The 21266-nt window shown below is 45.5% G+C and overlaps 1 protein-coding gene across 1 annotated transcript in view; it reads left to right on the top strand.

Annotated features, from left to right (window-relative positions):
• The first annotated feature begins 1572 nt into the window (after positions 1-1572).
• SNTB1 (syntrophin beta 1) overlaps positions 1573-21266 on the top strand; it is a 110270-nt gene continuing 90576 nt past the window's right edge. Inside the window, exon 1 of the mRNA XM_042036479.1 lies at positions 1573-2184. Within this exon, the coding sequence (XP_041892413.1) occupies positions 1662-2184 (523 nt within the window). The 5' untranslated portion in view covers positions 1573-1661. The remainder of the gene's footprint in view (positions 2185-21266) is intronic.

The following is a 21266-nucleotide window of genomic DNA, read 5'->3' as shown; positions in this document are numbered from 1 at the left end:
TGAAGCTGCTGGAACTGAAGGAGCACATTCATTAACTATGCTTTGTACCTGGGAATGGGACCTACAAAAACCCACCAACCCAAACATCCAGGGTATTGTACCTGAGCTACCGAAATCAGCAAGGCAGGAATCAGCTGGAGAAAAGGGTGTGTTGCAGCCTACTCCTGTATATGGATTAGGTACCTTGTTCAGGTTTAGCGGGACATGCTTCTTTTCACTCTGGATTCACAGCCCTGAAAACTTAATTATAGCTTTTTACCTTGCATTGATTAACATGAGAAATGAAGAGATCTCTCTTCCGTCTGCTTTTTCTCCACCCACCCATTATCCTTAAATAACCCATTGCCTGTGGATTCCCACTCTCTGTAGGTGCAGGGCTGCATTCCTACTGGGGAGGAGGGACCTGAGTGCAGCCTGGGTGAGGCTGCAGATGAACCAGGGTTGAGGCCTCCTTCTGCTGCCTTTTGGAGGGAAGGGAAAGTGTAGCTTAATGTAGCTTAGTGCAAGCAGCATGGTCTGAGAGACCTACTAGACCAAGACAAACTTGTCTGAGGATGATCCCATGTGTAGGTCCCACCCCACGCTGAGGAGGTGAGTCCCAAGTTGCCCAGCCCACATTAACCTGGGACATGTAGGTGTAGCTGGAAGCAAACCCCCAGTGTCAGAAATGAATGGCATCACTTTAAAAAGGAACAAGATGCGGCACTTAGGGGCCCACATGACTCACATGTCTGAAATGATTGGGACTTAATAACTTCTACAGCTATCCCAGCCTCCACAAAGTGTTGTGCATACATACACCAAACGGTCCGGAACCACTGGAGCTTTCATTCCAGCTTAGGAAGGAGGCAGAGCTGCTCTGCAAGGAGCAGAAACAAAGGCAGTCCTGGAGGTGCTTTGTGTCTGTACATGCTGTGGGGCAGCACCTCCAGGCCTGCTGGGGACACCTCCAAAAGGCAATGTGAAAGCGTTGCCTCCTCTGATGCCCGAGCTGGAGCTTCATGCCCCTTGTCAGGCACCCATTGTTTCCTCGGGGGGAAGGGAGCATGGGAAAAACTGCAAAATGGGAAATGTAGCCTCCACAAGCCTTTAAAATTTGTAACCAAATGGCATAGAAAACAATTACAAAATGTGCAAAAGTATCCGTTACAAGCACTTAATACCTCCATCCTACAAAGTCGTGAAATAACTCGTATTCTACTTCCATACAGCTGAACTGTAAGTACCTTGGGGCCACCCGTTAGTTTTAATTCACATTATAGAAAAAATCCCTGGGAAAAAAAAAAAAAACAGAGCTGGGTTTTCCTTCTCTTCCCTGCCGTTGGTTTCCTTCAGCTCCCCGCTACACCCCGCTGCAGACGGCAGCTGCCGGGGCTGGCACCGCCAGATGCCGTCGCAGCCCGGGCTCGAGGGGAGCCGCGGCTCAGCGAGGGGCGTCCCGCGCCGTGTCCCCGCGGGAGGGGCGGGACACCCCCGTCCCACTCCGCCCGCGGGCGGTGCCGCCAGGTGCGCCCGCCCCGGCGCGGCCCCGGGGGGGCGGCCGCGGCTCCTCGCCCCACCCCGCCGCGCCGGGAGCTGCCGCCCCCCGGCTGAAGTCCGGTGCCGCCGCGCTGTGCCGTGCCGGGGGTGCCGTCACTCGGCGCTTCCAGCATGCTCCTAAGATGGCGGTAGCGGCGGCGGGCGGCGGCGGGGGCGGCCGGGCGCAGCGCAGCGGCTGGCTGGAAGTTTTGGTGCGGGAGCGCTGGCACAAAGTGCTGGCCAACTTGGGCGGCGAGGCGCTGGTGCTGAGCGGCGAGGAGCGCCCCGACGGCGCGGCCCACAACGGGCTGGGCGGCGATGGGACGGCGTGCCGCGGGGCCGAGGGCGGCGGGGGGCCGGCGGCGGTGCGCACCGCCTTCACCGACCCCCCCGAGCAGGTGCCCGAGGCCATCTCCAACAAGAAGCGGTGCGTGAAGGTGCTGAAGCAGGAGCTGGGCGGACTGGGCATCAGCATCAAGGGGGGCAAGGAGAACAAGATGCCCATCCTCATCAGCAAAATCTTCAAGGGGCTGGCGGCCGACCAGACCCAGGCCCTCTACGTGGGTGATGCCATCCTGGCCGTGAACGGCACCGACCTGCGGGATGCCACTCACGACGAGGCGGTGCAGGCGCTCAAACGGGCCGGCAAGGAGGTGCTGCTGGAAGGTAGGGGGAGGTCCGGCTGTGCGCGCCCCGGAGCGGGGGGCTGTGGGGCGGGGCGGCTCGGCAGCCCGAGAGGCGGCGGAGCGCAGCTGGAGGCGAGGGGTGACCCCGCGCGTCCCGTGCTGCTCCTCCGGGCGTCTTTCCAGCGGACAGAGTTCACACCCCGTACCCCGCGCCGGGACGCCTGACGGCATGTGTTGTGGACACAGCCCCTCAGGAAGGGGCAAGCGGGATGCCGGGGAGACGGGCTTGAACTTTCGGCCCTTCTGTCTCCCCACAGCCCCGTCCGTGCGCGGTCGGTGGAGCCTCCGCAGGGGTCCGCTCCTGGGCTGAGGCTCCCGGTGGGAGCCTGACCGAGCCTCCTCCAGGGTGAGGGGTCTTCTGGATCTGCCGTCAGGACGTATTTGCATCTTTTCAGCCCAAGGAAAGTGGGGAGAGTTTGGTACTGTGAGAGGATGGGTTAAAGCGGTAAAGGACCCCCCCCCCCCCCCCCTCCTCTCCTGGCATTAGAGGAATGGCTTGGGTGACTTTGCCCTCGTCATCTCGAAACGCCCGACACCACCGTTTCTTCAGTTCCTCCTTCCACCACCCTACTCCCGACCAGGGATGGGGGGTGGGGGCAGAAGGGTTTAAATGAAGCTGGCGGTGCCTCACGGACTCATTGGCCATCCCTGCAAAGCAGCGCCTTTTCCTTTCTCAAAGGTGACTGAAACAGTTTCGTAAAAACTAGCCTTAGAAATTGAGCCCAGAGAAAGGAGCAGACGCTGGTGTGCGTGGAGGAGACGTAGAGGGAGGGTGTCTCCCCCGAACGGGACGGATGTTGGGGGGAACAAGTAGAAGCAGAGCCAGGTTCCCCCAGACCGCGAGTTCATGAGGAGAGAGGAGTGCACAGGCGTTCAGTCCCTGTCTTCTCACAAGGACTAATTAACTCGCTCCACCTGAGAGAATGAACAGCTTCAGAAATGCCCTTGGCGTGTGTTTGATAAAGTGATTACATATTTGCCCAGAAGTTAATTTAACCGGAGGTCAATGGCATCTGAGGCATGCTGCAGCGCTGCCTTCCCCTGTGCCATCGCTTTCCTGCGAGCCACGGGCACTCCCACGTCACTGTACCTGTAGCCCTCTCGGTACCGCACCTTCACGTGTGTCTTTTTGGTGGTTATTTTGAGGAGCAAAGGAGGTGCTGCTGCCGGCTGGGAGGTGCAGCCAAGGATCAGCCGTGAGCAACCAACTATGGCATAAAGTTATAGAAAAAGTTTGAAAGGGAGAGAAGGTGAGAAAATGTATTCCGCAGTAGTGTGTGCTGAGAAACTCTTGTTGTCCACGTGACAGTGAAAACTGGAGGAGTTAGTGCTCCATGAGGATTTAAGAAACTGAGGACGGTTGTGTCTCCTCTCCCTCTGTGCCCTGCAATACGTGCAGGACCGAAGTGCATCTTGTCTTCCCTCACTGCAGCTGACTTGATTACAGATATACCTCTGAAGCATTAGTATGAACTTCTCCGGGCAGTCTGAAGTGAGACTGTTGCATCTAATTTTTATCACTGATTTTTTTATGGAGTTTAAGGGCTTTCCGGGGTGCAGGCCAGGTAATGGCTGAGCTGTGCTGTGACCTAATGAGTAATGTATATAGTGCTTGCAACAGCCTCCCTCCCTCTGTGTAGTGCCTGCAGCAACAGCACCTGAGCCACGGTGCTGCTGCACGAGCCTTTAAAACCCCTCGGTTTTCTTCCTGGCTAGGAGTGAAGATGAAGCGGTTTCGGTGGGGACTCTAAGCACCCTCCTTCACTCCTGACATCACAGCTACCTTGCATTTCTTTGCTCCATGCTGAGGTGCCTCAGTAGCTGTTTCTGCAGTTGAATTTGTAATTTGTAAAACGAGAGTCTATTTCAATAGTCATCCCTATGTAAAGTTAGAATATTCTGACACTGCACTCAGTATTTTGTCCTGCCTTTCTCTTGCTATTTCAGCAGAGTAACCAAACCAAGCGTTGGCTCCAGCATTGCCCGGGAGGGCTGCTCCCTTCAGCGGGGACCCACTCTACATGAATGGCTTATGTAAATAGGCAGCTTAAAACAATTCTCTGTGATTCTATTGCCCACTTTGAAGCTCATTCTTCAGCAGCAGTCTAAAATGGTATTTTTATTACTAAAGGAAGGAAAATCCAAAAGTTCTTTTTACCCTTTAAAGTATAGAAGGGCAACACTTGATTTTCCTTTCTTTCCAGACAATAGGTATTTGCCATTTCCTGACTTCTTAGAGAGCTACATATGACAAAAAGCAGTCAGTGGTGGGGCAGGGCAAGACCCTTGCACAGCTTCTCTCTGGACTCTTTCTCCAACTCACAGAACAAAGCCAGCATGTGTTTCCAGGGTCAAAATGTAAGATTTACATTTTGAGGGAGATTTGTTTGTGACTTCCAGCCCAGGAAAGCCGAATTTGCAAGGGCATGGTAAGGTGTAAAGCACAAGAAACACCTTTTATGGTGCAGCAGGGCTCTGAGTATTGCCCAATGCATTGTGCATTCCTGGAAAGGGTCTTACTATTGAGTATTTCCTAGAGGTTATGGCAGGGAAGATACGGCTCAATACTCCCAACATCAGAGTGCCAGAGCCTGCTTGTTATATAGTGTCCTGCCTAAAACTGCTTGCTCAGTGAAATGAGGCATTTACCAGCTCAGCACTAAACTGTAGTCTCTCCTGCATTCCTGTGAAGGGAGGAAGGGAGCGGAAAATCCCTCCCCTGGCCTCTTCACCCTGTGTAGGAGGCAGGGCTGGCACCCGGGTGGGTGCCCAGAGGAGGAAGGTCTGTGAAGAGAAGGGATCATGCAGTGCTTCATTTTAACACTTGCCCCTTTTGCTGCATTGATCACTGTCTCTGAGCTGGTGGAAAGAGATTCGCTGAAGGGTTAGGGGTGGCGTAGCTGCAGTAGCTGTGTGGGTGTGGGGGGGCACAGCTGTAAAGCTCAGTAGGAGAGGTGCTATTTTAACAAATTTAATAGCCGTGCTGGGTTGTTCTGTCTTCTCATTTTCCATCTCTGAAGGACATCAGTCTTCACTTGTATAATTCACCTACTAAGCTGAAGTTCCTTCTTACAGGTGTGGTCTGTGGAGCTGGCCAGGGTGCCTTAAATCCAGTAGAATTTGATAAATGTAAAGGAAACAAGGCGACAGGTGATACTGCATAGGGGGAGCTGTAAGGCAGAAGATTCAAGAGGAGATGGAGGTGATGGTGAGGAAGGACTTGAGACCATAGAAATCATTCTGTCTCCTCATCTGCAGGGATGGACCACTTCTGCCTGCAGGGTTTAATTTCCTGTGAGCTTTCTATCACGGTGTGAGTGTGGGGAGCAAAGCAGGTAGAGGGAGCAGGGGTGGGGGTGGCCCTGATGTTGGGCTTGTCATCCCTGGGTGGCTTCTCAGTTGTTCAGAACAGCAGGATGGGGCTTCTCACCAGCGTTCACGAGCAGAGAGAATTTCCCTATGTGAGAGACAAGGCAGCCTCCTTGTACAATACATATTTGCAGGTGTGGAAGGAAGCTAAAATTATCCTGATAGCTATTGTTTGTACATATAATTTCCCTGTGGTTGTGTTAAATTTGGGCTTCTTAAATAAGCACTTTGGAAAAACAAGCAGCCCCTCTCATGCTGTGTAAAGCACATTACATTCAAGTGACTCTCAAGACACAAAAGGTGTTTGTTTTTATCAAAGCATCCTGGATAAGAGCAGTCACTTGGCATGCTCTGTAACCAAGCTGGTTGTGCTTTACTTGTATTCCCTATGTGTTCAGTGAAAAAAATGAAAAATTGAAGTAGCCTGTGCTAATGTCAAACAGGACCCCCCTGCATGATGCTGTATTGGGATGTGAAGAAAAAAAAAACTGCATTAGTGACTTTTGCTATCTGTCTGCAGGGTATTTTTCCCTTACTTGTTTAATGTGAGCTAGTGATGATGGTGGTGGAAGGTAGGTAGTGGGAAAAGGAGCATCTTCTTAGTGCTGTTAGAGTTTTATTGGTTTTGAATGATTCCCAGTTAACACAATTGCAAGGTCCATGGAGAAGTGGCTTTGGCAGCCTTCCTGGGTTTGTATAAATTTCCCACAGTGAGGCAGCCCCCTACACAGTGAATTTCAGCATATGGACAGTAGACTATAGTCATCTTCTGTGGCTCCCTTGAGACTAATACACAGCTTTAAAGCAATGTAAGAATAAGCACGAAGCAGTGTGTACTGTAGTAACGTGTATTATTTTCCAAACAGTATTTCTGTAAGAATTGTAAGGATTCTCCCCTTCCTACCCTTTTAAAATTTTCTCTAGGTGAAGCAAAGCAATCCTATCTGTGTAAATTACATGTTGAAATAGTGTAAAATTAGGTATGGGCTTCTTGTTGGCAGTAATTTTCAATCTTATCTTTGTTTTCATGTTTCTCTCAGTAAAGTAGTGATAACAGGAGATTTCTGAGGGATAACAAAATACAGTATGTATCCAAAAAGTGTGTCTCCTGCAAGTATAGAGGAAAAATGAGGCACAGGGCACTTAATAAGTGTGTATGTGGCATAACTACTTACTACAGTCAGGTCAGGGCTGTAAATCTCAGTGATTGCAAATTGTATGCATAGCTATTCTTTACACTTCCGGTATATGAATGGACAAAACACTTTATCTTTTTTTGAGGGGGGCAGGGAGGAGGTTGGGGGTTTTTTTTTGTGCCAGCAAATATGCAGTTAGGGAAATGCTTTGTATTTAGAAGCTGTACGTTTCATGACTCATGTCATGGCACACAAAAGTTTGAAAGTGAAATTGAAAGGGAAAGGTGCAGGTAATCTTACTCTAAGAGTTCCATGTCTAAGCAATTCCTGAGAATCTCAGTTTTGATTATTTCAGATGCCTGCAGCTGATGGGGAAGGTTGAGTGGCAACACTTGATGTGTTTTTCATTGATTAGATTACACGCTAATTTAGCAGTCCAGACAGCCTGTATCACCTTTCACAGATAAAAATCAGTACATCCTCTTTGCAGTAATTCTTGTATGAGTCCTCTTTCTCAGTTACACTGAGGAAAATAGGGCAGTTGTGGGCAACACATTGGTGAGTTTATTTGGACCCAGTGCAGGGTGCCCTGTCAACCCACACACCCTGGAAATCATATACTAAGCCCTATAGAAGCAATTGACTACCATCTCCTTAAGGATGCTTAGAAGATTAAATATGTCTAGAGACCTGGGATTCAATTGCACATAGAGATTATACAAGTATCATTAGAAAAGAAAAAAACATGTTTTAAAATCCCAGTAGTAATTTCTTTGTGAAAATTAAATTGAAATCTTGATATAACTCTTTGAAGAATCTTTAAACCGTGAGAGTAAAACTGAAAGCTGAAGGCTTCTGCTATGGTTAATAAAACAATGTTTGTATCTTAATTTTGCTAGGGCAGGTGCCTGTTCACTGAAGGCCAATTCCACCCTCCCAGGAAGGCATTTTCACACAGGTGATGTGAAATGGCACTGGCCTCTTTCCACCCCTGCTGCCCACTGGGTTTGGGTCAGAAATACTCACTGCATGTCTGTTCTGAGGGAGCTGATGAGGAGTGTCTGTAATTCAAACAGTTTGGATTTGGGACAGCCCAGCTCAGGTGCTGATCCCAATAGATGGATGGTTTTAGGTATAAGCTGGAAACGATTTTTAGCTTTTTTTTAGTCTCTTAATCTCACTGTTTTTATAATACATGGTGTGGAACTTGCCCTGCTAGTAATTTATCTGTAAATTTGGCTGTAAGTATAGCATCTATTTGTGTTGATTCAGAGTTTGTAAGTATTGGAGAGTTTGCTCCATCTGTTTGTAACCTGTACCAGTAGTCACTCTGCTTCCAGGCTTTAAGAACACATTATTTCCATTCCATTTCTCTAATTTAGATTTCTGATCATAGGATTATTTTTTCCTTTATTCTGCAAGATTATGTTGCCATGGCTACTTGTTAGAATTGATACAGCTACTTTAGTAGAAGGGAAATTGAAGGAAACAGTGGTTCAAGAGACCAATAGCATAAGTGAACAAAATGTGATGGGAACAAAGCTGTCCCAGTACAGCATGGAAGACTCTGGTTTTCCAAGTCTGAAACAACTCTACAAGCATCTCAGAAAAATACTTGGTGAAGAAGGGGTGGTAGCAGTATTTCTAGAATGTGCAAAAATTCTTTTAGCTGCTTATCATATAGAGTTTCTGAGCAGCCCATAGAACACAGCTTTGCTGACCTTGACATGGTGGGGGGAGGTGAGCCAGGGTCTTCTTTTAGCCCCTTCCAGCCCCACGATGGTGTCCCTACAGCAGCTGTAGCTGCTGTGAGGTGGGCTTCACTTGGCTCAACTGTGTCACCTCTTCAAACCTTAAACTATCGAGCAGAGAAGAATACTTCTGCCCGCATAAGGTGTGCCTGTGCTAAGGGTCTTTGCCAGGACATCTGTTCTTGGAGCAATCAGGGAGAGCACTGTACTGTTATGGCAGATTGGGAAAGAGCTAGGGCTCAGAATAGGAGGAATAAATTGTCTTGTTTTGGCAGAGGCACAAAGTTTGTTGTAGAGATGGGAAGGAACATCAGGCGAGTGGCAGCATTTGGTACATGCCTTGAGGAGTGTCACTGCTAGCAAGGAGGCAGTTTGAAGATGTTCAAGGTGAGACATGGCAGATTTGGGCTTGAGAAGTCTGTGAGAGACTATGAAGTATGTAGAAAGCATGGAGTGCTGCTTGTCATTCATGCTACGTGTTGGAAGGTGTGTTGTGAGCCTCCTTCATGCTCTTAAATAACTGTGTCAGCTGCTATTTTGCAGGACCAGGAAAGCTGCTCTATGAGACATATCTCTGGGCTTTGAAAGATGGTTAATAGCTCAGCCTTCTTTACCTTACGCTTCTGGGAGAGAGGATTAATTGAAATTATGACATCCAGCACCTTGCAACATCTCAGAGTTCAGCAACACTGAGTAATGAACTAGGACACAAAAGTTTGCTTGCAGGGGAAGTTGGGAAAAGACAGAATTGGTTTGTTCATCATTCAGTTAGCAATCAAAACATAATTTTTTCCAGAACGTAAGTTAACAAACTTGCTTAAAAAAGGTTTAATCAGCTGTGACTAGTTCATCAGATTGCTTCAACACTAGATATTGCCTTGCTCTTAGGTTAAGTTTGTTCCTTCACATAAATTCAATTAAAGGACATAATTTCCACATAACTCTTTGGCAGGTACGGGTTTCTGACTGCTGCTACTGTATACTTCTGTTCAGTCTGGCTTTAATTTTGTCTGTCTAGAGCTTGAACTACTGAACTGGTTATGGCTTTGCTGCACATATGTGAAGGGCACAACAAAGTAGGTCACTGCCAAAGCAGCACATCTGTATTGTACTGTTGGGTAAAATGGAGTTTTTAATCGTAAGGAAGTGAGCCAGAAAAGTAGATGTGGAAAAACTGTCTCTGATTAGAAATAATTAACATACGGCACACTCCTTCTAAAAATGGTACACAGGTTTTTGCTGAACTGTTGTAAGCTGTGCTTGTTGGCTCAGCTCTAGAAGTCACCAGAACTAAAGCTGTGGCTGTTTATTCCTCTCTGCTCTGGGATATTTCCTTCTGACAATGACATGTATTTGAACAGTGAGGCAACTTCAAGGCAGCACACAGGTGAGTAATGTGTGTGTGTGCATCTGTATGAACAGCTTCTGGTCACTTTAATGGCAGACTGAAAAATGGTATGGTGTAAGTACCTGAGAAACAGAATTTTTTCCCAAGTGTCGGAAAGCTAGAAATATAACAAAAAAATAAAATGTAAAAAGCCAGGATCAGATTCTGGCAAAGGAGACACAACTTACCTGATTGGCTTCAACAGATAACATGACCTCTTGGGAATATTTATCAGCCTCATGTGGCATTTCAGAGAAATGGGACCATTAGTTAAGCTTTATGTTCCTTTTGCCATAGGCATATACGGCTGGTGCAGTACCTATTTTGGCTTAATTTAACATAATCAAGAAGTTATGAGAGAGCATGGAAAGCTACACCATGGAAATAACATATCTCCACTTTAGTCTGAATTATTTCAAGAATAGCTATTTCCAAGATGATTTACTATACTGACGTGTTTAAACTGCCGTTGGCTTTGATTCTGCAAGAGGAGCAAGAGACAGCTGTGTGAAGATGCTGGAGAGGTTTAGAGTTATCCAGCATGTATCTTATGAGGCTGCTTTAAGCTAATAGTTTTAACTGAGACAGTGAAAGTTTAATCTGTTTATCCTGGGCTTTGGGCTTTAGTCCCCATGAAACAGCCTGGAAAGACAAAGCTAGTAGAGGGAGTGGCAGGATTGTCGTGGCAGATGGGACTTCTCTTATAGCAGGCAGATTCCCTTTGGTCTTACTCTTCCCAGGTAGAAGCCAGAAGGATCCTGCTCTTGCTGATGTGAAGCCAAACAAGGTATTTAATTATTGGATGTTCAGAAGTATTTTTCAGGAATAAAGTGAGCAGGCTTTGCCTTGAGTACCTGCTGCTTGATTTCTTCGTGAGTTTTTTTGTTTGATTTATTTTGTCTGGTTTGGGGGATTATTATTTGGTTGGTTTGTTTGTTTGTGTGGGTTTTTTTGATTTTTGTTTATTTCGATGGGGTTTTTTTGTGGAGGATGCTGTGAACAGAAAAAGGTTTCTAAATTACAATTATTTTCCAAAGAACACATTCTTCCTGGTAACTACCTGTCCCTTTTAACCTACTTGTCCTGTCTCATGCAGTGATAGAACTTTCCTCATACCCAGCTTCCTCCCCCATGAGTGATGGGTGGCTGGGATGGAGAAGTGTCTGTAGAGACCCAGCAGGATTCCTACCACATAAATACATACTTGGGCAGAGAGACACAGACACAGACCATAAGATGTATTTATATACATACTTCTGTAATGAATACCCATCAACAGGTATTCCTTGTCTGGTGCTTGACCTTCATGTGTGCTTAGGGCCAGTATGGAAACTTTAGGCTGCTGGGGCTTTGCCAGGTCTGGAGAGGCTGACCTGATGCCTGTTGTCTATTGGGTGTCTCTGTTTTTAGCATGTCATGGTGGGCTGTTCCAGCTCAACACTGGCAAGGTTGTAGAGTCTCCCTCACTGGAGATATTCAGGAACAGTCCGGATGTAACCCTGTGCAATGTGCTCTGGGAAGATCCTGCTTAAGGAGGAAGGTTGGACCAGATGACCCCACCAGTGGTCTCTTCCAGCCTTAACAGTTCTGTGATTCTGACTCTGTATCTCACCGCTGGGAAGACTTTTCCAGAGCTGGGGATGTGGCTGTTTGTGAGCTCTGTCATATTAAAGTCAGGAAGATGTGCTTACTCCAAGAGAAGGGAAGCAAGCTTCAAACTGGAATAACTTCAGTGATGATGACAACAGGCTCTTCTTTAAGAGCTCCAGGTGTTATTACTGTGTTTTGCCCAAATTAAATTCATCTAGATTTTAGAAGCTCAGGTAAATGGCCAGTCAAACAGTTAACATAGCCCAAATTTTTGAAGTCCTGAGCACAGTGGTGAGGAGTGACACAAGCAACACTTAAACCTGATGAAAGCCCAAAAGGTGCTGCAGATGCTTTAGCTAATAAGCTTGAAGCCACTGTTGCTGTCGTGGCTTTTGTTACCCTTTTCTTTGCAGGAGTAGTGGTTAGGTTGCAGGCTGATGCACTTGGGATGTTTTTTAAGACACAGCTCTCATCTAGCTCTGGGGAGGAAATCTCTATTCCTGCCTTGAAAGAGGTAGAAAACGTCGTGGTAACTTCAGTCTTTTTTATGTTTGTGAAATGGTGGAGAAGTGTCAGGCCAAAAAAGGCCATAAAAGCAAATAACAGTTTAATACAGGAAGAATGCAAGTGAAAGCAGCTAGTTTTAAGTTCGCTGTCATTCAGCGAACAGCTGCCTGTATAAATAAACCAGACCTAGGTGATGTGTGAGGACAGGTTATAAAGAAAGCATTGCAGTAACAAACCAGTTGAATTTCCACTTAACCCATTAAAATCAACCCTGAAAGCCTCCATTAAGGAGAGCCATAAATTGAAGTTCTAAGAGATGGCATGTAAAATATCCCTGAAACTAAAAATGATCCTCTGTTAGTTTTATGTTTCCCTTTCACTCTGTTATATCTATTTTAATAAACGTGTGGGTTAGACTATCAAAAGAGCAGCACTTTGTTTATGAAGTTTTGAGGAAATAAATAGTGAGTCTGAACATACTATAAATTACACCCAATAAAAATAACCCAAAATTGATTCTGGGCTTTGCCAGTGTAAGGACTTCATTGCTAGGATCATTCTGTGTTCATCTTGTTTTATATATGTATTGAGCTTTTCTTCTAGGCATACTGAGAAATGTTAGTATTTAATGCTTGAGTTCTTGTTCAAAGTACTGCCAGAGCTTTTTGTCTATGTGCATAAATAGTATTAAGACCTTAGAGAAGTTTCAGGGTTCACTCTCTTAACAAAAGACTGAGGAGCAAATACCTTCTGGTTTTTGAGGGAGGAAAGGAAGGGCTAACTTGAAAACACACAGGTTTCTGTGGGAATTTTTATGATGTTTTACTTTGAAATGGCATTTTATATCTAAAAATTAAGCAAATTTCTTTCAAAAGGCTGATTTGAACTTGCATTTAAACTTTTTATAAGTAGAATTTTCTGTGTGGAATAGCAGAGAGCTACCCAATGTACCATCTCCTCATAGAAAATCTTTGCAGTCACATCATGTTTATCACAGGAAATTTTCATAGCCAAAAAGTTTTGACCAACTCAATGTAGTACTTTGTTCCCATTTTGTTAAAATAAATAGTTCGTTTGAGTAAGTGCACGTATTTATTCAGTTCTTTGGAAAATTGAGATATGCTGTTCTCCTTAATCACTTTGTTCTATTACTTTTCTATCAATATGCACACTGTATGAAGTGGATAAGGATGTATATTTGGTATGAGCCAAGACAGATACGCTTCCAGTAGAGAAGTCACAAGTGATACATTATATGGATTCCTGTAAGACATTTACATTTGATCTTTTCAGTTAGTCATACTTCTGGGGGAATGCTTCCTTGTTTCTCTGAAACTCACAGTGGAAACCTTGAATACAGGAGGAAATGAAGAGACTCCTCAAATCTCTAAAACTTGCATAAAATAGCTCTTCTAGGTGTAATTTTAATATCTTCTCAATGCAGCTGTAAATTAGGTTGGCTTCACTACCTTTTTAGCTTTTGCTGTATTAAAGACTTCATGTAGCACTCTGTATGTGAAGGAATGAAGAAGTGTTCAGGAAACCATAAAGGCTAGAAGGTTATTTCTATGGGGGAATATGCAAGATATTATTTAGTTTCTTTATTTCCTCTCTGCTTTCTTTCTGTTCACTATTGCATTGGCTGATGTTGGTTTAGGAATGCCTTAAAGTGTAGCTGTTAAATTCCAGAGCTGACCTAGCCCTGGTGGGGGCACAGCTATAAATGTCTGTCCGCAGTGTTACATAGACACAAGGTGCAAGTGGGCACACACAGCTTGCATGCATGTTGTACATGCACTTGCTCATATCTAAGACAGAACTTGTTTGTTGTCAGTTATGTGTAGATTAAGTTAATTGTTCTTTGGAAACAGAAATAAATAGAGTCTTGTTTATACCTGCAACTGAAGGAGTCTTAGGGTTGATTCATTTGCTGAAATGCTTTACAGGAGGCTGCACCTCCAATTTTGGTTTTTCTCAGGGTCTGTGTTCCCCGCCCAGACCCTGCTGTTCCTGTCTCGTTGTCTGTGGCTGAGTCTCTGGTGGTGAGCTGGTGATGGCCAGGCTGGTGGGGACAACCTGCCCTCTGCCAGAGAGTGCCAGGAAAGAGAGTGAACGTGGAGCAAGAGGTGGGAGAGTGAAAGCCACCTCCTCTTCAAGATGGCATGGATTTTCCCATTAATTTCCATGGGATTAGGGTATTTTTTAGCAAGCAATAATGGCATAAATCACTGATGGGGGAAAAAAAAGGTGCTGATACAGCTTTATCCTTTCCCCAACACCTACTGTATTAATTCCCCTTTAAAATAGTGCAGACAGATCTTTGGTCCTGACTGGGTGACTCCCTTGGCTGGCTTTCTGCATGGCTGGCAAGATCTGCTCCAAGCTTTCCATGGAGTCTCCGTTACTGTGGTGCTTTAGTGTGCTTAGCAAACCTTGCTCCATGCTCTGCCTCCCCAACCCTGTTGGCTCGTCCTTCCTCCCTTCCCTCTCCCTCAAAGACCGCTGAGCAAAAGCTTTGTAAAATAGATGTGGCAGCAGTTCTGTCTCCGAGTTCAGTCATTTTGTGCAATAATAATTGATTAAACAATTGTTGTTTATCTTCGGTTCTGTGCTAATCACGAAGGTTGAATAACTCTGCACAGTCACATCTGTTCTCAAGTTGTGGGTACTTGTATCAAATTAGAAAGTATCAAAATGTTTCTGCTACAAACCTCCCTGGTTTCTCTTGAATTCTGGGGTGACAGATACTGTATGGACAGCTTTTCAAAGGACATTTCAGGTCTTCATTCTTGTTCACAGCTAAGCTCTTCAAGAGCAGAAACGCACTAAAAATAATGTTTCATTGGAGCAGAAAGCAGTCACTGTTTGTGGAGACAACAAAAATGTAGTTTCAGGTGGAGGCTGGTTTATGAAGTTATGTTTTTCCCAAAAAGCTGCATCCAGCAGAAAATTGACCCCTTTCCATTTTAACAGGAGATTTGTAAATCTCTTTAAAGAACTGTCTTTAAAAAACCCTCTTTAAAGAACTGTCCATGCATAGATAATTTTCCAGGAGAAATTTGAGTTTGTTACTGCCTTGGTGCCATTGCAGTGTATAGTGCTAGACTGTGACAGTCATCAGAGGTGTTCTGGGTTTGCAGAGTACCCCAAACCCAAAGTGTCTGCATGGCTTGCCCCTTACCCAACAACACAATGCTTCTCTCCCCACTGGGTTTTCTGGATATCATTTGCCTTCTTTCTGACTTCTGACTACATCATTTAGGATTAGAGGCAACACCAGAAAAAATTTGATGTTTATCAGCCTGATTATGCAGGAAAACCTGCAGTTGTAGCTGAACAAGTAATTGCATAATCAAACCTTGGCTTGCTGACTTTATCCTGGCTGGCTGCTTTGTGTATCTGAGCGCTGGCAGATTCCTGCTGGGGATGAGCTCTGCTTCCGGTCAGGCTCCATCAGCTGCTGATGGCTACCTGGCTAACAGCCAGGCCTGATGGTTTTCCTTGTCTCTAAAGAGGTGCAAAGTTGTGACCACAGTTTACAGTGATTGAAAAGTGACAGAATTGGTATCCTCACGAGAAGTTTGCAGCTGCAAGTCTGCTGTATTTTGTGTCTGAGGTCTAAGGGGAATTTGGGTTAGCTCAGAAGCCCTGAGGTCTCCAGGCATGGAATGCAACACAATTACCTTGTGAGTTTTTTTCTTTTAAATTTAGGCGTCATTAGAAAACATGGAGGGTTGAAGCTAAGTTGTAATGTTAAACCTGTAATCATAGCTTTGGAGAGTGATGCAAAGAAAACTCTTACAGTATTTCCCAGAGAGTACCCAGTTAAAGTATAATAAGTGATTCTGAGAAGTCAAGTGAGACACAGCTCTGCAATAATAATGCTATATGTTTAGAATGTTATTTCCTTTATAAATGATAGAGTAACAAAAAGTAAATCTGATTCAACAGCACTTCAGCTACAGTGCCCCTGGCATTGACTCCTTTGGGGATCAGTTCTGGTGGAAAGGTCCCTGTGGTACAGCTTAAGCCCTCTGAATAGTCCTGCTGAAGGACACTTATGTATGAGCCGCCATGGCCAAGGAGGCTGTAGAAAAGGGGTCTTGTTTGTCTGCTTGCTCTGGGGATGGGAGTAGTTTACAGAGTCACAGAACTGTTCAGGTTAGAAAAGACCCTTAAGATCATCAAGTTCAGCTGTTAACCTAGCGATGCAATATTCACCACTAAGCCATGTCCCTACATTCCACATCCACGCATCTTTAAATATGGCCAGGGATGGTGACTCCACCACTTGCCTGGCAGCCTGTTCCAATGCTTGATAACCCCCTTGCTGTGGAGAAATTTTTCATACTATCCAATCTAAACCTCTCCTGGCACAACTTCAAGCCACCTCTTTTTGTCCTCTCACTTGTTACTTGGGATAATAGATCATCCCCTATCTTGCTGCAACTCCTTTTAGGGAGCTGTAGAGAGAAATAAGGTCTCCCCTCAGCCTCCTTTTCTCCAGGCTAAGCACCCCCGGCTCCCTCAGTTGCTCATCATAAGACTCCTGCTTCAGATCCTTTACCAGCTCCTTTGCCTTTCTTTGGACATGCTTCTGTCCCAGAACCACCTTCCATCATGTCCTTGTTTAGTATAGTCAGTGGGTTTAGTATAGTAGCTAGTGAAGGGGATGGAACCTGGGAGGCACTGTCAGCCCGTCTCAGACCAGCTTTCCTTCCAGCTGCTTTGTGCTGTGGCTGGATCCATGGTTTCTACGCACAGGTACTTCCTGAAAATGAGGGAGTCCCTGCAAAGCAAAAGTGAACATACTCTGCTTTGTAGGCTGAAGCAGGGTGGGCAGGCAGCACGGCTGGGCAGAATGCCGTGACCTGCTCTGCAGTGTATGTGTTGGCTGAGGTTTAGTTTGTATAGGTTCCTCTATCCATGTCCTGATCCTGTAACTACATAGATGAGGATGACCTTTGCATATATAATGTCTTTCATATTGATTTCATTAAAGCTAAATTTGGGTATGGCTATGCAAGAAGAAGAGCCATGACTTTGTTTTCTTTCTCCAGTGGGCATGCAAGTGCTGATTGTACTATATAAAGCTGCTGGCTGTTGAGCCTGTCCCCGTTCAAGGTGAGGAGAAAAAGTGTTCATGTTTTTATTATCATCTCTCCCTCTCTCCCTACACTGCACCAAAACAAACAAGCAAATGGTAGCAATTTCCAAGGAGAGAAGCAGCGTTTTGCAGATCATAGCTTTTTCTGCTAGGAAACATGTAGCCATGTTTAGATTCGTTTTAAAGAGTGGCAATGTTGAATATACAAATTAAACTCCAATTTACACAGCTGAGATTTCCATGAGCACTTCGCACAAGTATTCTCAAAGTGCAATGTTTTGAAATAATGACATTTGCTAGGAACAGTCTTTGGGGAAATGGGACAAGCCTTGTGTTTGTACCCTTCCCCCTTCGACGCCAGCCTGTGTCAGCTAGTGCTGCGGCCAGCTCCGAACAGATCGGCCTTTGTGTCCCCAGCACAAACATCCCTCTTCTTTCTGAGGGAATGGGCAAAATGTGTTCTGGCCAGCACAACCAGCTGTTTGCAGCTTGTTGGGCAGCGGAAGAGAGACAAGTGGCTCCTCTGTGTCCCCGTTAAAATGCTGCTACAGAGAGAACTGTCAAGCAGGCAGTGAAACAGCTCAAATCTTTACAAGCCAAAGTTTAATATCGGCCATTACGTACTTCAGCTGTGTCACAAGACTCCTCAGCTTGGTCTGCAGAAGTTTGCTGCTCTGGTTAGAGGCTTGGAGCTGTTTTACTGCCCTGGTGCTCTGAGTGGTGCAGAGGTGCATTGGTGCCCAGCAAAGCCGCTGCTGGTTGTTTCTTTTCTTGGCAACTTAAATCTTCAAGTGTTCAGTGAGAATGCCTCCTGTGGGAGCAACTTAAAACTTAAAAAAGCCAGTACCAAACTCTGCCATTGTTACTTCAGATGGTATGCCTTTGTGAATTTCAGAGGAGATCTGGAATGATGTGAAGAGTCTAATTCTGCCCTTTTAATTTATGTGATGCCTTACACTGATACTATTCAAGTGCTTGGTATTTTTACTATTCTTAAGTAAACTCAGACTTGAGTTACTTCCCCCAGCCCAAGACCTATTCACCATTCTTCCTGAGTATGATGCAGCTTGCAGCACCTTTTACCATCAGCAGCAGAGAGGTGGAGTGTGTGGGACTGTAGTTTCAGCCTTGCCAGTGTCATTTGCGTGGCTCCTTTGGCTTTATCTCAGTAATGCATCAGAGGAAGAGAAGGAAGAGGAAGATGCTTAAAAGCCATTGCTATCCAGAGCACTGCTCAGATGCTGCACAGGTTGGGATTCCCGCTGCCTGTCCTTGCCACTCAGCCTGGCACTTTGTAAGCTGCTGAGGTTAATGGGGCTGAGCCTCTGTAGCAAACTGTGGAGTGCTCCCATCACCAGGGCCAATGCTTTTCACACCCTACCTGTCATGTAGGGAGCGTGGTCTGATTTCTGTGTTCACTAGTTGTGTTCCAGTTCCTTCTAACACAGTGCATGACATGGAGGCAGGCTTGGGATGTGGGTAGCCATGAAGCTGGATTCTACAGAAAATGTGTGCGTCACCTCCAAATGTCTGTGTTTTTATTTGCAGCAGGGGTGATGGACTGTGAGGGGTGGGCCCAGCATCTGGCTCCCAGGGTAGGCAGTATTATTAACGTCCAGTAACTGAGTGCTGAAGAAGTTTGTGCTGGAGCCACGATCCATTCTTTGTTCCTCTAGCTCCCTTATGCTGATCCTTCTCTGCTTCTCTGTGGTTTTGGGCTGGGCTGGGCTGGGCTTCAGCAAATAAAGCCAAGTGAAACCTGTCTTTTTAGGCCTGGTGTGGCATATTTGCTTTTGGGTCATGGTTTTTGTTGTTCATGCTGTAGAGGTACCAACAGATCTTGATGCCTTGGTGTGTGGGCTCCTGGCATGGTCTTCCCTCTGGGACAGAGGATCACTGAGCCAGCACAGTACAAGGCTGGATTGTGGCTGGGATGCTATCCTTATCCACTGGTGTTTTTATATCCTGTGGGGCAGGAGGGAAAATGCCCCACTGATACCACCCCTGTAGCACAACTTCCTGGAAGTCTGTCTCCTGGGTAGTTTCAGACCTTGTTGGGCAGCCAGACTGCAGCCCAAGCTTCTGGGTAGACTTTAATTTGAGGGGTAATGTATGGTATACAGCCTTTGCTTTTAAAGGAATGTTATGTAATTGCTTTAGGCTTTTGGTTGAAAGGATAAATCATTCTCCCTTTTCCTCCTTTCTTTTATTCCTTTTATTTATAAAATAAATATTTTATAAATAATTAAATAACTTGTGTCTTTGAGTGTTTCCTTTATACTGTGATTTTTTTTACTGTTTGTGTAGTGACCTTTGCCACCCCCAAAATCTTAATTTCTAATTCTGAGCATTAGAGGTAATAGGCAGAGAAAGGTGCTTGTGATTCTGGTTTTGTTTTCCCCTTCCTCAGGTGTGTTCAGACCTTTAGAGAGGATTCTTCTTGCATTAGGTATTTAGGCTGTGCTAAGCATCTCATCTCTCAGGATCAGCAGCACAGAGAAAGACTGAGTGATGTTTAGGAAATGCCATTCTCCTTCCTCACTTACTACAGGGATACTGGCTTGGCTGCCAGTTACACATCTTGAGTGATTAAAGCTGTGTGACGTATATTCCCTCCCTTATGGTGTTTTCCAAGTTTTTCCTTTGCAACCCAAGGACAGTTCTGTATCTCTCAGTACTCATTCAGTTACATGGTTCTCCAGAACTGGAATTTTGTGTAAGGCAGGATATAATCCAAAGAGAATAAAGTTCTATATATCTTTATTACAATAATAATATGAAAAAAGCATACATACTGTTAGAGAATATTAGCATGTAATTGTGTTGTGTGTTGGCCTTGGCAAGAGACTTGCATGAGCAAAGCCCATCCCTGTGCTGCAGTGCTTCAGCTGCACTGAAGTGAGTGTGTGATGCTGTGCCAGAAACAGATTAAACTTACATGGGTTAAATGTATGCTCCAGAAAAGATGTCATCTCAAATGCTTCCTTTCTCCACGATGGAGCTTACAGAGCAGACTGGAAAGCAGTTGTGTCTGCAGAAGGGAGTCGTGAACTCCAGCACAAGGCAGAAGTGCTGATGCTGGAGGAAGAACCCAGCAGGATGGTTTTGTCACTGAAGCCAATGTGTTGTGAAACTGCAGCTGAGCTGTTCAGAACTTTCCTGCCATCCTCCTGGCCTTGGCAGCTCATTCCTGCGTCTCCACCTGAGCTCTGCCAACTGCTTTCCTGTGGCTGTGCTGCATGTTGTGTGTTCTAGGTCCCCAGGTCAGCTCTCTGGGTGGCAGCAAGGCCATGAGAAGTTTGAGTCATTGGAGGTCCCTTTTGTGGGACTCTCATATTTGAGATCCATGTAAAGCCATTGTGAAACTGCACTCATCATGCCGAGGCTTGTCTTGTTACTTTCAACATGCAGTGGATGAAATCCAGCCTCAGTGAAACCAACTTCAAATACTCATTGATGGAGCAGGGCCAGGATCTCTCTTAGTGTTGCAAGTTGTGCTGCAGCTGAGAAAAATGCCACCTTTATTTTTTTGGAGCGCTAGACTTCTGAGTGATAACCTTGACTTATCAGTGTTAATTGTGTCACCTTAGGAGTTGAAGTGTTCTTCTCACCTGCTTTGTATTCTGCATATCCCAGCTTTTGTATAACCTTGTGTTGCTGTACAAAGGATGGATATAAATCTTTTATACAGAATGTCCCCTGGATTGTGTGTTGGAGTGGGAAATTCTGCAGTTAAAAGTACCTGTCCTGAACAAAGGCTGTGTTGATTTGATAGCAAGAGCAATGACCTTACAGTTGGAGTGAGGAGCAAGATGTAGAAATTCAGACACCCTCAAGAACCTTCAATGGGCAGGAAGAGAGACAACTGAGCCTTGTGCCCAGGAGCAAAGCACAGACTCAGCTGAGCCTCTGGAGTTGGGTATGTTTAAGTGTTGATTTGCATCAACACAGGAGGGAAGACTGTATGCAACTTTACTTGCATACACCTTGCTTAGGGAACAAAAATGCATCTTATTCTTGAATGGGTTTATTTGCCAGTAATCCCCTTGTTTCATGTTCTCACTAGCCATACATAGACATGTCTTAAAAACTGGGGGTTCGTTATGTTTCTGGGCATGCTAAATTTGGTTCACACTGTGAAGCTGGCCACACTTTTAAGTGTGGGAATCCTGTGATTTTTTTTTTTTTAGTGTTTTCATGGATGTCAGTTCTGGA

Source organism: Corvus kubaryi, unplaced genomic scaffold, assembly GCF_017639235.1.
Source record: "Corvus kubaryi isolate FWS band 111438036 unplaced genomic scaffold, C.kubaryi_AGA036_p1.0 37385, whole genome shotgun sequence".
Classification (NCBI taxonomy): domain Eukaryota; kingdom Metazoa; phylum Chordata; class Aves; order Passeriformes; family Corvidae; genus Corvus; species Corvus kubaryi.
The sequence above is the reverse complement of the archived record's forward strand: the minus strand, read 5'-3'. Positions and strand labels throughout refer to the sequence as shown.